The sequence below is a fragment of the Tachysurus vachellii genome, chromosome 7 (genome assembly GCF_030014155.1).
Source record: "Tachysurus vachellii isolate PV-2020 chromosome 7, HZAU_Pvac_v1, whole genome shotgun sequence".
In the NCBI taxonomy this organism is placed as follows: domain Eukaryota; kingdom Metazoa; phylum Chordata; class Actinopteri; order Siluriformes; family Bagridae; genus Tachysurus; species Tachysurus vachellii.
In genome coordinates this window covers 1909206-1924034 of record NC_083466.1, presented here as the reverse complement: position 1 = coordinate 1924034, position 14829 = coordinate 1909206, and the positions used below count along the sequence as shown (strand labels likewise).

The window sequence follows — 14829 nt, the reverse complement described above, 5'->3', positions numbered from 1 at the left end:
GTGCATTCCTTATGTATTACAGGCCCATGTTGTAGAGTCGGTGTGAAGAATCATACCTGCACCTTGTTAGCCTCCTCTTATTCCCAGATATTGATTTTGACGTCTCTGACGAGCTCGGGCTCTTTTGATTGACAGCAGCGTGTGGGGTGATTCAAGGGCCTGGAGTCTGTCAGAGGGTTTGGCAGAGCAGGTCTGGCTTTGAACGCTGATGCATATTTGATATGGCTCGAATCCACGCTGTAGGCTCGAGTACAACGGGCCGGGGCACTTCGGATTAGTTCGAATGTGATTAATAAATAAAAGACAAGGCAACTTTCTCTCCTAGGCAGAGCTCAGCCCGGGAGAGGAGTGGAGCGAGCTGAAAATTGAGTAAATGAGGCCGTTCGGGGTATGCATTGTGAAATTCTAGAGTAATGATTTTTTTTTTCCTTCTTTCCGTCTCTCCACGCTCAGAACCTCGTAATAGGCTGTCGTTTTTCACATTTGTGCAATTTTTCCACCTCATCAAATGGTGCAACTAGACACATACAAAGCAGCTGCAAATCTAGACTACTGAAAAGCTCAGAGGTCAGAGGAGAACAGGAAGACCCGACGGTGCCGACAGGCAGCCTACAATAACGTGGAAAAGCCGCTCGGGTACAAACGTGATAAACAGGAAAAACACCTCAGGATAAATTCCCTCCAGGACCAAAACCTGAACGGTGGAAAAGATCAGACAAAAATATACATTGCTTACAACAGTTTGTATATTTATTAGGGACATTTAGAGAAGCGCTGATTGTTTTTCAACCTGATGTTCTTGTATAGTAGTCAAGAACATTTAGGTTGGTCAAACCAAATGCATCTACAGTCAGACCCCAGCTGTGTTCTGCAACCAGGAACGAGGCTAGGACGGTGCTTCAAACATACATGAGGCACGTGTCCTGCTCTCTAGCAGAAAATAAAACAATCCGTTGTCATCCATTCGCTGCTAAACCTTTGTTCTTGGTTTCTCATGGTTCTCTTGTTCTATAATATATAGAGCATATAAACAAATACACAGTGACTGTCGCTCTGAAACATTGTGCTCTGGCTCCATCTATGGGTTAGAATATAAAAACATGAAAACATAATAGACAACAGCCCATTTTAATAATGATGAAAGATTTATTTCAAGCTGTGATTATATTAAGTTCCATAAAGAGCTGGAGCAGGGGGGCACGGTGGCTTAGTGGTTAGCACGTTCGCCTCACACCTCCAGGGTTGGGGGTTCGATTCCCGCCTCCGCCTTGTGTGTGTGGAGTTTGCATGTTCTCCCTGTGCCTCGGGGGTTTCCTCCGGGTACTCCGGTTTCCTCCCCAGTCCAAAGACATGCATGGTAGGTTGATTGGCATCTCTGGAAAATTGTCCGTAGTGCGTGCATGAGTGAATGAGAGTGTGTGTGTGCCCTGCGATGGGTTGGCACTCCTTCCAGGGTGTATCCTGCCTTGATGCCCGATGACGCCTGAGATAGGCACAGGCTCCCCGGAAGCGGTAGAAAATGAATGAATGAATGTTTTTAATCGCTATGTTCAAAGAACATGAAGTCCTAACAAATAAAAACAGAGAAATAGTACAGTCAGGTTAAGGAAAAGTGAAGCAACATAAAAAAAATACAGGACAACTAAAGACTTACGATGAGAAAACAAGCTCCGAGAAGAACAGCTTTGATCTTCACATCCAGGTCCAGAGGGAACTGGATCCCGAAATTGTCGGCGTCACTGAAAGCCTCTTGCAAGACGCCTGACCATTGCTTACTGATGCGGCCCAAGGACTGCGTTTCATCCAGCGACATAACCTGAGTGCGGAAGGAGAAGTCGAGAACAGGGAACTGAAGAAGCTACGGACCACAATGTACCAGATGTGTGAAAGGGTGATTTCTATTCATGACACAAAGAAAAAGATTATGGGTAGAATAAACCACCTCAAAGTTCACATCGGAACAACATTTGCAGGTGCAGCAAGGTCCTACGATCTTCAAGACGTCCTGCTTGTTTTCATTTTGAATGGTGTACTTGGGTAAGTAAGGGTGCCAGGTCTGAACAACGTACCCGATGGGTGTGCCTGGAGGAGACTGAACCTCAAGCTGAAAGAGGAAAAGATATTTAGTTTGGCCTTCCTCATACCATAAGCAATAAAAAATTACCTTAAAGGTACACTAGTCATTCCTTACCAGTAGTTTATTACTTTATTGCTCCTGATCATGTTTTATACACAGCTTCAAGTCGTTTGTTTTGATGCCTCCTGGGTTAGTTCTCTCAAGTCTACTGTAATGTTTGACTCTTTCCCTGAGGCCTTTAAAGGTGCGGTGCACGATGTTTGAAAAATGCTTCAGAAAACTGAGTCGGCCGACTAACAAAACAAACGTGAAGCCAATTAGCAGAAAGGGGCGTGTCTTGTCAATATGCGGCAGAGAGAGTGTTCAGTGCGCGTGTCTGACATTAGCCTCTGCCGTTACCTCTGCCCCGGGTTCTAGGTGTCGAACGTCGTCTTCGGCGTGAAACGGAGCGAAACCTTTCACGGTACAACACACAGTATTACAAAAACACATTTGTATCACCATAGTATTACTCATTGTGTTCATTTATTAATAAAAATATCCCCTCGGCCAGCCGCCCCAGCAGGTTCCGCCATAATAGTTGCCTGGGTTACGTATGTATGTGTGGGGCGGAGCTATCAAAACAGGGGTGACACCTATTTGGGTTAGGGGCGTTTTTGTTTTGGTGATTTCAAATGTCAACATTGGCTTTCAAACATCGTGCACCGCACCTTTAATTGAAAAAGATGTCAGATTTGAAAAAGTGCAGTACCTCTTGCAGACAGCAGGGGCACAAGCAGCTGCCACAGCGTAGTGGTCTCGTGAGCGTGATCACCTCCTGGCCCATGTTGTCCTGGATGTGGATGACGAAGGATCGAAGCGGTCCACAGCAGTTCCGGTTACAGCAGTCGTTCTCCTCAGCCACGTAAAAGACCTGCTGCCCGAGCGTGTTCTTCACCAGGTACTTGTTGTTGGTCTCCCATCCTATAATAGCTGCATTCCAGAGAGAAAAAAATGTTGTTCTATTAGCTTCAGGACCTCATTAACAACAATCCAGATGCCGTCACACCAGAACATATTCTATATGCTACGACCTAGAGTCAATAACACAGCTGTTCTATACAACAGGTGTGTTTTTTCATCACCACCGTCACAGACAAATACATGAGAGCTAATATCATGTTTAAACGTTTAAAGAGCAAGCAACACGAGTTTGACCCTTTCATCGGTCGAACCTTGTGCCAGTTCTGTCAGAAATGTCAAGATACTGAGGGAACTACTGGGAAAATCCTGACTCTCGTCAACCAGGTCGACGTCACAAGTGTTGACAGGCTTCAAGATTTCGAAATTATTTGACGAAATAATTGTTAAAATCGCTTGCCTTCAGCCAGTTCCACTTTCTGGTGAATGAGAAGCTGGTCGATCTGATCTCCACACACACACACACACACACACACACACACACAGAGAGTCATAAACACAGGTAAACACCTATATTTACTGGTTTCAGGTGACACTGTTTATGTCAAAAGTACACCAAAAGTTCACACGCTGTGTACACGTCAATCATTTCAAATTTGCGACGAGATCTACGTCAGATCTCACCTGTGTTAAATACTCCAGCCCTGGTGGACATCCGACTGGTTTCATCACTGAACCCTGGACCCCTGGACCCACGCAGTCTGCAAATATTGTTTATTGTTTGCAGTTAACAATCTAGCACCTATAATAATAATAATAATAATAATAATAATAATAATAATAACCTTTATTTTCTATAGCGCCTTTAAAAGTACATCTCATTTACAAAAGCAAATAAAACAACAAAAATATTATATAGATTATACATAATATAAAGATTACAATTAAAACAACAAACAATAGACGATAAAATAAGCACAATGTAAAATTACAATTAGTCAATTAAAAGCTACCCTAAAAAATGAGTTTCTTTCAAGCTGAGATTTAAAAATGACAAGATTTTTTTTGGCTTTTCTCAGTTGGTAAAGAATTGCAAAGTTTTGGCACTAATGAAGGTGGGGCACAGTGGCTTAGTGGTTAGCACATTCGCCTCACCCCTCCAGGGTTGGAGGTTCGATTCCCACCTCCGATTTGTTTGTGTTTGTGTGTGTGTAAGAAATCAAAATCTTAAAATCAACTCCAAACCTAACGGGAAGCCAGTGCAAGGACTCCAAAACAGGAGTAACGTGATCTCTTAACTCTGTTCTAGTTAGAATTCTAGCAGCCGAATTTTGCACTAGCTGCAATTTGCTTAAGGTAGCGTTTGACACCAAAGCCAACAAGGCGTTAAAGTAATCGATACAGGAAAACACAAAAGTGTTAATCAGTCTCTCAGCAACACAAAACCACAGCATCGGACGCAATCTGGCGATATTTCTGAGATGAAAGAAAGAAGTTTTAACCGTATTTTGGATATGTGGCTCAAACGTTAAATGGGCTTCAAAAATTTATACAAGATTATATATACATATATATATATTTATATATAAATCCACTTACTGGCTGGATCCATGAATGATTTCTAGAAAAGACACAAGAAAAACCAAAAGCACAGGTTCCTCATATATACAAAATAAATCCTTTTCTTAGCCCGATTTCATGTTATTATTGGAGTGGAAATGGCAGAGGAACTGCGTACAAACTTACAGTACAAGAAGTACACTACAAAGTGAAACCAAGTCTTCAGGGCTGTGAATCAGGAAATAAAAGGATATAATTGTGAGCATGTGCGTGCCTGCATGCACTGCAGATGGTACTGAAGATAGCAACACACACACACGCACACACACACACACACACACACACACACACGTACACAGATGAAATCTCTGAACTTTCAACCATGTTACATTACCAGCTGAACTACATATTTACTACTGCTATAGAAAACCAGCCAACACCTTCTGACAGATCAGAATCCAGCATTCGACGCCGTTGCGTCGCCGAAAGACTTTATCATGTGACTAGAAAGACAACCGGGGGTCACGGTGGCTTAGTGGTTAGCACGTTCGGCTCACACCTCCAGGGTTGGGGGTTCGATTCCCGCCTCCGCCTTTTGTGTGTGGAGTTTGCATGTTCTCCCCGTGCCTCGGGGGTTTCCTCCGGGTACTCCGGTTTCCTCCCCCGGTCCAAAGACATGCATGGTAGGTTGATTGGCATCTCTGGAAAATTGTCCGTAGTGTGTGTGTGTGTGTGTGTGTGTGTGCGTGCCCTGTGATGGGTTGGCACTCCGTCCAGCCTGTATCCTGCCTTAATGCCCGATGACGCCTGAGATAGGCACCCCGTGACCCGACATAGTTCGGATAAGCGGTAGAAAACGAGAGAGAGAGTGAGTAGAAAGATGACGACAAAATAGATTTTTTTTTCCGTTTGTTTATTGTAGATTATTGTAATAACTGCATTAACTGCATTATTGTAGAACAATTTGTGTTACATGCATCGAGAACAAACACTAAACGAATGATTCCACTTATAAACATATTAAAAAGATACGAAGTGATTTCGATATACGAGCCCTTATATATGGCAACAGTTTTTCTTATCCAGTCAGGGTTAATGCACCAAGGAGCTGATGTTTGGTGTCATTCTGCAGTCCACAGATGGCCCGATCTGGGTCAGGTGAAACATCAATCGTTTCTCCAGACGCCTCCATTAGACGGCTTCTCCATTATTGATCAAACAGAAAGCATCCGCCTGTTACACCCCTGTTGTTTTTCACGGCCAGTAACGAGGGCAGGATGCAAGCTTCTGTACTGCTCTGGGGCAGAAAAAAATACTCTCCGTCCTATTCAGCATAGGGACCGAGTGTAGGTTCTTTGGTATAAAGCTTTAATTATCTGACTGTAATAATGCACCGGTTAAGGCCTTGAGAATTAGTCGTATACAGACCAAATCAGCGCACAGTTAAATTGCGCCATGCTGCCATCTAGAGCTTCTAACTCAAAAACACACATAAATGAGGAGTCCCATATACAGTACATACAGTATACATATACACAACAGTGCAGCGTGTCCATAAGTTCTGCATCAGGAAGGTAGTGACAGACACTGGAGACTTTTGGGACACACTGTGTATTAAAGATACACTGAATATTTGTAGTGAGAAAGAGAGACGTATATTCTCCTGTATAAGGTCGTATAAGGTCCAGCAAAGACGCCAGTACGGACGCGTCACGGTGAAGAAACTGGAATAGAAAGACAGTGACAATGAGCAAGCTTCTGTGAATGTGACATTAAAAAGGTCCACACCATTGAGCTAGAATAATACGTACATGAGAAGGAACCTCCCGCTCAATGTCTGTTCTGTTTCCTCTCAAAGAACATGAAGTCCTACAGAGAGTCAGACAGAGCAACAGTGACGCAGCAAGTTTTAACACGTTTCCTTAACGTTTGCTAAACTAGAATCTTAACCAAATGTAAATAAGGCTTACAATAAGAAAACAGGCTCCGAGAAGCACAGCCTTGATCTTCACGTCCAGGTCCAGAGGGAACTGGATCCCAAAATTGTCGGCGTCCGTGAAAGCCTCTCGTATGTAGCCAGTCCACTGCTTACTGATGCGGCCCACGGACGACGTTTCATCCATCGACAAAACCTGAAGTTGTTTCGATTCGTAAGTTAGCACGCGGCTTCTTTAGCAGATTAGCAAAGCGTCCAGCAAAGGTTACTAACTATTATTGTAGCTATGAAGAGGGGTTTAAAAAAAAATACCTCAAAGTTCACATCGGAACAACATTTGAAGGTGCAGCAAGGTCCTACGATCTTCAGGATGTCCTGCTTGTTTTCATTTTGAATGGTGTACTTGGGTAAGAAAGGGTGCCAGGTCTGAACCACGTACCCGATGGGTGTGCCTGGAGGAGACTGAATCTCAAGCTGAAAATGGAAAAAAATTCTGTCACCATAACTTGAAAAATACATGATGTGTTAGTTACTGGACTTCTGGGTAAGTTCTCTCAAGTCTTCTGTGATGTTTGATTTGTTTTTCTAAAACCATTAATTGAGAAGATGGTGGATATTGAGAAGGTGCAGTACCTCTTGCAGACAGCAGGGGCACAAGCAGCCGCCACAGCGTAAAGGTCTCGTGAGCGTGATCACCTCCTGACCCACGTTGTCCTGTATGTGGAGGACGAAGGATCGAAGCGGTCCACAGCAGTTCCGGTTACAGCAGTCGTTCTCCTCAGCCACGTAAAAGACCTGCTGCCCGAGCGAGTTCTTCACCAGGTACTTGTTGTTGGTCTCCCATCCTAAAATAGCTGCATTGCACAGCAAGGAATTGTGCGTTGATATTAAAAATAAAAGGTGTAAGATTGGAAAGATGGACGTGGACAGTAGAATTACAATAGGATGATAGAGATGATGTCCTTGAAGCACTAATGATTTCACTGGTTTAGCAGAAAACATCTTTTTTTTCCCCCCTCAGCGAATATTAAGAGTTCAACATTTACTCACCTTCAGCCAGCTCCACTTTCTGGTGAACGAGAAGCTGGTCAATCTGGTCCCCATAGAGAGAACAATCAAAAACACACAGATAAATTAAAGGTGTCAGGTGACACGGCGTTCGCATCAGAACACCAGAAGCTCACACGCTGTTTACACATGAACGGTTTTGAGCTCTAGGACCTTCGCTTGGTGCTGACGCTCTGCTTAGTCATCACTCATATGTTCAGCGCCCATTTTCCGTAATAGCTTTTCAGACCACGTGTTAGTAGCATAGAACCTCACCTGTGTTAAGTACTCCAGCCCGGGTGGACACCCGGGAGGTCTCTGAGGAGCAGGCATCATCGGCGGAGATTGAGGAGGCAAGTTGCCTGAAAATATGGCACATTTATATAAAAAGAACAGTACATATGTTTATGTAGGGTCTAAAAGTCTGAATCGACTAATAACAGTCCATGAAAATAAATGCAGAGTCATGACTTCGTACCTGGAGGGACAGGCATTTGTCCATAACTGGGATTAGAGAAGTTTTTTCCTGGTTGGCAGTCAGTTACGAAATGTCCTGTGTTTTGGACTGAATGATGGACTACATAATAAAAACAAGTGGAGAATCCAGAGGGTTAGATAACATACCAAAGCAAACGGCATCATGCAGCTTATAGAGCAACCAAACAAGTCAGAGGAAATCCTGGACAAAACAAACTAGGGTATAGTAACGTTACACATCCTGCGGACTTGTAATGGGAACAATATGTCTCAGTAATGACTCTACCTAGATGGGACTGTCCACAAAATAATCAGAAGGTGAGAAAATCTACATTTATAGGTAACATTTAACCAGAGAAGTAGGAAGCAGGAACACGTGTAGAACAACAATTTCTGGTTGATGGGAGGAAGATGAAGAGGTTGGATTGTTACAGTGAGTAAATAATTATTTGATCCCCTGCTGATTTTTGAATAATGCTTTTTTTAGTTATAAATTGATTTGCATTTTATTGAGTGAAATAAGTATTTGATCCCCTATCAATCAGCAACATTTCTGGCTCCCAAGTGTCTTGCTGAGATCATAGCTCAATCAATCAATCAGATTCCAAACTCTCCAATTTTGCCAAGACCAAAGAGCTGTCCAAGGATGTCAACAAGGCTACAAGATCATCGCCAAGCTGCTTGGTGAGAAGGCGTCAACAGTTGGTGCAATTATTCACAAATGGAAGAAACACAAAATAACTGTCGATCTAACTCAGTCTGGGGCTTCATGCGAGATCTCACCTTGTGAAGTTTCATTGATCATGAGAAAGTGAGGAATCAGCCCAGAACTACATGGCAGGATCTTGTTAATGATATCAAGGCAGCTGGGACCAGTCACTAAAAAAAACATTAGTAACACACTATGCCGCGGAGGACTGAAATCCGGCAGGGCCCGCAAGGTCCCCCTGCTCAAGAAAGCACATGTACAGGCCCGTCTGGAGTTTGCCAATGAACATCTAAATGATTCAGTGTAGAACTGGGTGAAAGTGTTGTCGTGAGATGAGACCAAATTTCGAGCTTTTTGGCATCAACTCAACTAGCCATGTTTGGAGGAGGAGGACTGCTGCTTACGCTGCAAAGAACACCATCCCCACCGTCAAACATGGAGGAGGAAACATTATGGTTTAGGGGTGGTTATCTTCTAAGGGGACAGGACAACTTCCCCGAATCAACAGGATGATGGACAGGGCCATGTAGCATCAAATCTTGGGTGAGAATCTCCTTCCCTCAGCCAAGGCATTGAAAATGGGTCGTGAATGGGTATTCCAGCATGTCCTGGAGTGGCTTAGCCAGTCTCCAGACCTTAATCCCATAGGATCTCCAAAGTAGCGTGGGACAAAAATCCTTCCTGAGATGTTTGCAAAGCTGGTGGCCAACTACATGGTATTTCTGACCTCTGCGATTGCCGACAAGGGTTTTGCCACCAAGCACTAAGTCAAATATGTGTTTCACTCATTAAAATGCAACTCAACTTATAACTTTTTTCTGGATTTTTTTTTTTTTGTTGTTATTCTGTCTCTCACTGTTAAAATAAACCTATACATCTATACACAACCATTAGATTGAGCTAGTACACTAACTCACCAGCTGGATCCATGATATACAGCAGATTTCTTTCTGTGGAAACAAACCCAAAAGTACAAGTTACTCCACCATTGTCTGCATCCTGAAATCTGATGGAAGAACTGGGGAAAAAATGCAAAACATCCCGCACTTTACAAACCTATCTAGAATCAAAACATTTAAAAAAAAGCGAACGCGATAAAGAATGCATACCCTGACAAAAAAAAAATGAGACTCGTTGTTTACATGTGAACTTGGAAGCACAAAAAAATCCCCAGATGTTTTTGTGTTGAGGAGAAAGGAGGCGGAACCGTGAAGGGAGGTTTAAAAAGGGGAGGTTTTTCAAAGCTGGACATAACAGGAAACTGAAAACAATCTGTGTGTGTTTTACACTAGGGAGAAATATGAATAAACAGTATAAATATAAATGTGGCTGTGTGAGAAGGAGAGTTTTAGACCCTGACAGGATCCTGATTTGAACCCATTTCCTTTTTTCCAAAGCTTTGGATTTAAAGGTTTGATTTCATTCATCTAGATGGCATTTAACAGCATAACATTGTCTGTTATCTTTGGAAATGTAAGACAATAGATACAGTAAACTGGAGGTTGGAGAAAGTGTTATAGAAAGGCTAATTATTTAAACTTAATTTCCTCCCAAAAGCACAACCTAGGCTGATAAAGCTCCAAGTACCTTGAAAAAAATAAACTGAACAAGGGCAAATTTCTCAGGTTACTGTAGCTTTCCTTCCCAATAAACTGCCCCTAGGTTTGAACTGGCCCCCAGGGTGAAATCCAGCCTTGTATGTGGTGTTCCTGGAATACATATACACACAACCCTAAATCATGGCCTGTACAATGCCACCAGGTAAAGCATGGAAGCAAAGAAACAAGCTGGACAACAGGACCCATTTCGGACGAGTAAGACTCGGCTCATGTCGGTTAACTCAAATTAACTGCAACGAATCGGTAGGAATATCTGAAAATATGATTCCAAACAGACTGGTAAGATATATCAGGCAGCAGGTGAATAGTCTTGAACAACAATCTGATGGGTTGAAGCAGGATGAATGGGAAAAAAGTAAGAAAGGAGTAATAGTAGGTCATGACCGGGTCAGAACATCTCCAGAGCAGCAGGTCTTGTGGACTGTTCCCGGTGTGCAGTGGTCATTACCTACCAAAAGCGGTCCAAGGAAGGACAACCAGTAAACCAGTGACAGGGTGATGGGTGGCCAAGGCTTATTTACCCCTTTTCCACCAAAAAGAACCGAGTGCTGGTTCAGAGCTAGCACTGGTTCAAAGTTGGTTCCACTGGCGAACCTTCTAAGAACCGGTTTGCCTTTCCATCAGTTAGAGAGCATCACAGAGCAGAGTCTGACATCACTGTTTACGTGTAAGGTTGGGAACCGAGAACCGGTTCTTATTCAGAACCGGTTTTGTTTTTTAACAGGAACCGTAACCGTGCGGAATTTTTTAGTTTCGGTTCCAAACGCGGTTCCGATGCGATGACGGGCAAAGCGCTAGGAGTGGTCACTTTAAATAGCCACGTCTTACCTCATGAATATTCATTGTTTTACAGTCACGCAACCAAATTAACGCAGTTTACCACAGAAATCAGTTACTCGCGCTGCTGTGCTGTGGTACACTTTGTGTTAAACATGTCTAAAAAAAAGTCTAAAGTTTGGATTCATTTCCAAAGCTACAACAATGAAGCAAATCTCCCCCCTCTGAGAGGGTTTTCTCCACAGCTGGAGATACAATAAGTCAGGAAAGGTCTCATCTTCTCCCAGAGAAAGCAGATGTGTTCATGTTTCTTCAGAAAAATTGCTAACTGTTTTGCTAAGTTGTAATTCTGGATGTTAAATATGATGTTGAATTTATTTAAATTTAAATTGATATGAATTGAAATGCTCTGTTTAAAATATTTAAAGAGTGATTAATAAACACAAATGGGATTGTTTAAGTATTGTGCATTATTTTTCACATTTCTTTTATTATGGAACCGGGAATCGGAACCGGAAAATTTCTTTTGATACCCAACCCTATATACGTGTCACGTTACACAGCAGCAGCAAACACAAACACAACATCAACGATGGCGGATGTTGCTTTACTGTTAATGCTCATGGCTTTGTGAACCTACATTGGCATCCAAACGTGACGAATCCAACGTGTACGTGCAGCTCCATGTAATTTATATAAACAGAGGTTGTAATCGAGAAAGTACATAACATTTTATTATTAACACAGGAAAAATTTAGCCTTAGCATGTAGCTACTTACTATCATGTGCGCTGATAATTGATCATATTGCGGTAAAGTAAAAGTGTATTAAACATTAGTATATTATCAAATGCGCTAACAGTAGCCCCGCCCACAGCCCCTGACACAAGCGGTTCTTAAGTCTAGATCAGCAACGTTTTGGTGCTACTTAAGAACCACTTTTCCTGGTTCAGAGCCGGTGCTTTGGCTGTCGAAAAAGAAAGAACTGGTTCTAAATTAGGCTCCGAACCAGCACTCAAACTGCCTCGGTGGAAAAGGGGCAATTGATGTGTGAAGGGAGTGAAAGTTTGTCTGCTCTGTTCTCACAGAAAAACTGTAGCACAAATTCCTAAAACAGGAAATGCTGGGGCTTAGTGGTTAGCACGTTCGCCTCACACCTCAAGGGTTGGGGGTTCGATTCCCGCCTCCGCCTTGTGTGTGTGTGGAGTTTGCATGTTCTCCCCAGTGCCTTGGGGGTTTCCTCCAAGTACTCCGGTTTCCTTTTCCCGGTCCAAAGACATGCATGGTAGGTTGATTGGCATCTCTGGGAAATTGTCCATAGTGTGGGATTGTGTGAGTGAATGAGTGTGTGTGTGTGCGCCCTGCGATGGGTTGGCACTCCGTCCAGGGTGTATATCCTGCCTTGATGCCCGATGACGCCTGAGATAGGCACAGGCTCCCCGTGACCCGAGGTAGTTCGGATAAGCGGTAGAAAATGAGTGAGTGAGTGAGTGAGAGTGAGTAAATGCTGGCTAAGAGACACACACCTTCATGGGTCTTGCGGAGTCCATGCCTTGATTAGTCAGAGCTGCTTTTACAGCACAAAGGGAACCACACAATATCTGGCAGGTGGTTTTATTTTATCAATTAAAATTAACCTTGAAAAAAAAAAAAGTGATGATAAGAGATAAGCCTGGGAACCGAGGTTAGCCCTGATGTAACCGAACACCTCAGACTGTTGTGAGGAATGTTCTGGAATTTGCATGCTGTGTGTTTGGGGTTTTTTTTCTTTTTCCTTTTATTAGGGCAAGGTCACCTCAGATTGGCATGATGTCTTGTTGATCGTTTTAGGATTCTTGGATTTTCAGGAATTCTACAAACTTGTAGAAAGAAGTGATATGTCCAATAACCCCTGACCCCAAGAACTAACTTTAACTTTAACTAATCATATTATTTGTTAGTCATTAGTGGACTAGACAGGACATCACATATCAGAGGGGGTAGACGTTGAAAGTCAAGAAGTGTTCGGTACCACTGCAAAACACTTGGACGTGTTATGTCATGGGAAAATAATCAACTTTCAGGAGAATTCCAATAACCAATTTGTGCTTTCTGACAGATTTGCATTTGCTTGGAAGAGTTTTTGCATATTTTCCCTTGCAATTTTTATTATTTTTTTTTTTTTGCATGCTTTCAAACCACTTTTTGTGTTTCCTCCCAATAGCGTCACATTTCCTTGCAGTAGCTATGCCTCATTTCATGGTCGTTTTCTATTCGTTCACAAAATATTTTCACTATGTGTGTCAATTTCGAAAGTCTTTGCAACACTTATTGCACACAACTTTGATTTCCCTCGCATGAACAGAATTTCCAAGTGTTTTACAGATGTAGAGATTACAAAGGAACACCTAGACATAGATGTCTATGTCTATGTAAATAAGTTCTTTTCAATACGAACACTTTTTTTTTTTTTAAACTGCTTTTTGTCATGGATCGTTTGGAGAATCCACCATGCAAGATGTTGCTATAGAAACAACATATTAGAAAGAGCATAAAAAGTTTACTTAAGTGATCAAATATGAAGTGAGTGTCAGTGATGGAGATGTATTAATGCACTTATAAAGACTTCCCAACATTTTCATGACATAAAAACTGAGTATAAATAAATATCTCTAACCATCAGAGCTACTCAAGGTTACTGTACGTAAATCAAATCCAAAGCACCAAACCGGACTCTTGATTGATCGCAAACATACTTATAGATACTAAAGCATAGTAAGACAAATGTAGCTTGATGCAAAAGGTGTGTATGGGGTTGGGGGAAAAAAATGAAAATAAAAAACACGCACCTTTTGGTCAGTAGCAGTAGATTCCTTATGGAGAGCAAAGCAGAGGTAGGATGAGTAATAGCACAACTGGTAGATTTCCACCATACGTTCATGACATTGCCTCACTCTCTTCTGCTGGTAAAGCAATCCACAAAGCTGCCGCAGAGACAATTATCTTGATGCTTTGCACCAGGCACTGGATGGCAACTCCCACACGGAAGGGGGCGGAGATAGACTTACAAATATGCTCTATGTCTGTCTTACGTCATTACTTTTTACTCTATTAGAAAGATGTGCTGGCTGAGTGCATGTGTGTGTGTGTGTGTTCCTTTAAGCTCTGTTAGCTCATGTCACACCAGACGATAGAGGTAGCTCAAGCAACGGAAAGGGAAATCCCATGAGATGTCCTTCCTCCTAGGAGCAATGGTAGAAGTGTGTATGTGTTTGTTTGCCTATACATTAGTTTAGATTAGATTAGATTTCATTTACTCTATTATGAGTGAAATATTAACTACAATAATATAAAGCTCAAGAGCAAAAGGCTGTAGCTAGGAATGTAAGTGGAACCACGGAGTTAAAGTTACGAATTAATCCATAAGCGCAATAGCTATTGCCCAAAAGGGGGATTTTCTGTTGAATGTGAATCGCCTGGTAACACACTGTCAAATTCACTTCAGCCATAGGACACGTCATAAGGACATGTAATGTGATCAGTGGCTATGAACTCATACAGGACATCCATTAAACAAATGATACAGACAGCGCGCGCACACACACACACACACGACCACTCAAATCAAATCTGCTTGGTAGGGTTTCATGCTTGGATTTGATGCAGTATTTTTGCACAGCAACAGCCCACTGAAGAATTATAGCCATTAATGGATGTTGGATCTTCCAGGAAGTGGCAGGACAGATAAT

General features: G+C 42.4%; 2 protein-coding genes across 4 annotated transcripts; both read right to left on the bottom strand.

Annotated features, from left to right (window-relative positions):
* Positions 1-732: 732 nt before the first annotated feature.
* On the bottom strand, positions 733-4764 carry LOC132848267 (phospholipid scramblase 1-like). The gene is made up of 7 exons (XM_060873840.1): positions 4577-4764; positions 3662-3738; positions 3438-3480; positions 2829-3049; positions 1943-2104; positions 1655-1816; positions 733-1567 (listed from the first exon to the last, which is right to left on the bottom strand). Exons 1-7 carry the CDS (start codon positions 4587-4589, stop codon positions 1538-1540), a joined length of 708 nt encoding a protein of 235 aa, XP_060729823.1. The 5' UTR covers positions 4590-4764; the 3' UTR covers positions 733-1537.
* A 680-nt stretch (positions 4765-5444) lies between these two features.
* On the bottom strand, positions 5445-14068 carry LOC132848264 (phospholipid scramblase 1-like). Of its 3 annotated transcripts, none has more exons than XM_060873836.1 (10): positions 13930-14068; positions 9624-9656; positions 7999-8097; positions 7797-7882; positions 7524-7566; positions 7107-7327; positions 6786-6947; positions 6508-6669; positions 6349-6406; positions 5445-6261 (listed from the first exon to the last, which is right to left on the bottom strand). In XM_060873836.1, the coding sequence occupies exons 2-9, from the start codon at positions 9634-9636 to the stop codon at positions 6368-6370; spliced, it is 825 nt and encodes a 274-aa protein (XP_060729819.1). In that variant the 5' UTR covers positions 9637-9656; positions 13930-14068; the 3' UTR covers positions 5445-6261; positions 6349-6367. The 3 variants fall into 3 exon arrangements, with proteins under 3 accessions (XP_060729819.1, XP_060729821.1, XP_060729820.1); XM_060873838.1 differs by lacking the exon at positions 13930-14068 and adding an exon at positions 9816-9921; XM_060873837.1 differs by lacking the exon at positions 13930-14068 and adding an exon at positions 9816-9855 and having other exon boundaries at positions 9624-9724.
* Positions 14069-14829: the final 761 nt, after the last annotated feature.

Excerpts from the sequence above, each read along its gene's own strand:
- LOC132848267 (XM_060873840.1), bottom strand. Across the intron at positions 2,105-2,828 it reads GCCCCTGCTGTCTGCAAGAG|CTTGAGGTTCAGTCTCCTCC; the intron begins GTACTGCACTTT and ends TTCCTCTTTCAG. Across the intron at positions 1,568-1,654 it reads TCGGAGCTTGTTTTCTCATC|GACTTCATGTTCTTTGAACA; the intron begins GTAAGTCTTTAG and ends TTTATTTGTTAG.
- LOC132848264 (XM_060873836.1), bottom strand. Across the intron at positions 7,567-7,796 it reads GGCTGGAGTACTTAACACAG|ATTGACCAGCTTCTCGTTCA; the intron begins GTGAGGTTCTAT and ends TATGGGGACCAG. Across the intron at positions 6,670-6,785 it reads GTTCCGATGTGAACTTTGAG|GTTTTGTCGATGGATGAAAC; the intron begins GTATTTTTTTTT and ends AAACAACTTCAG.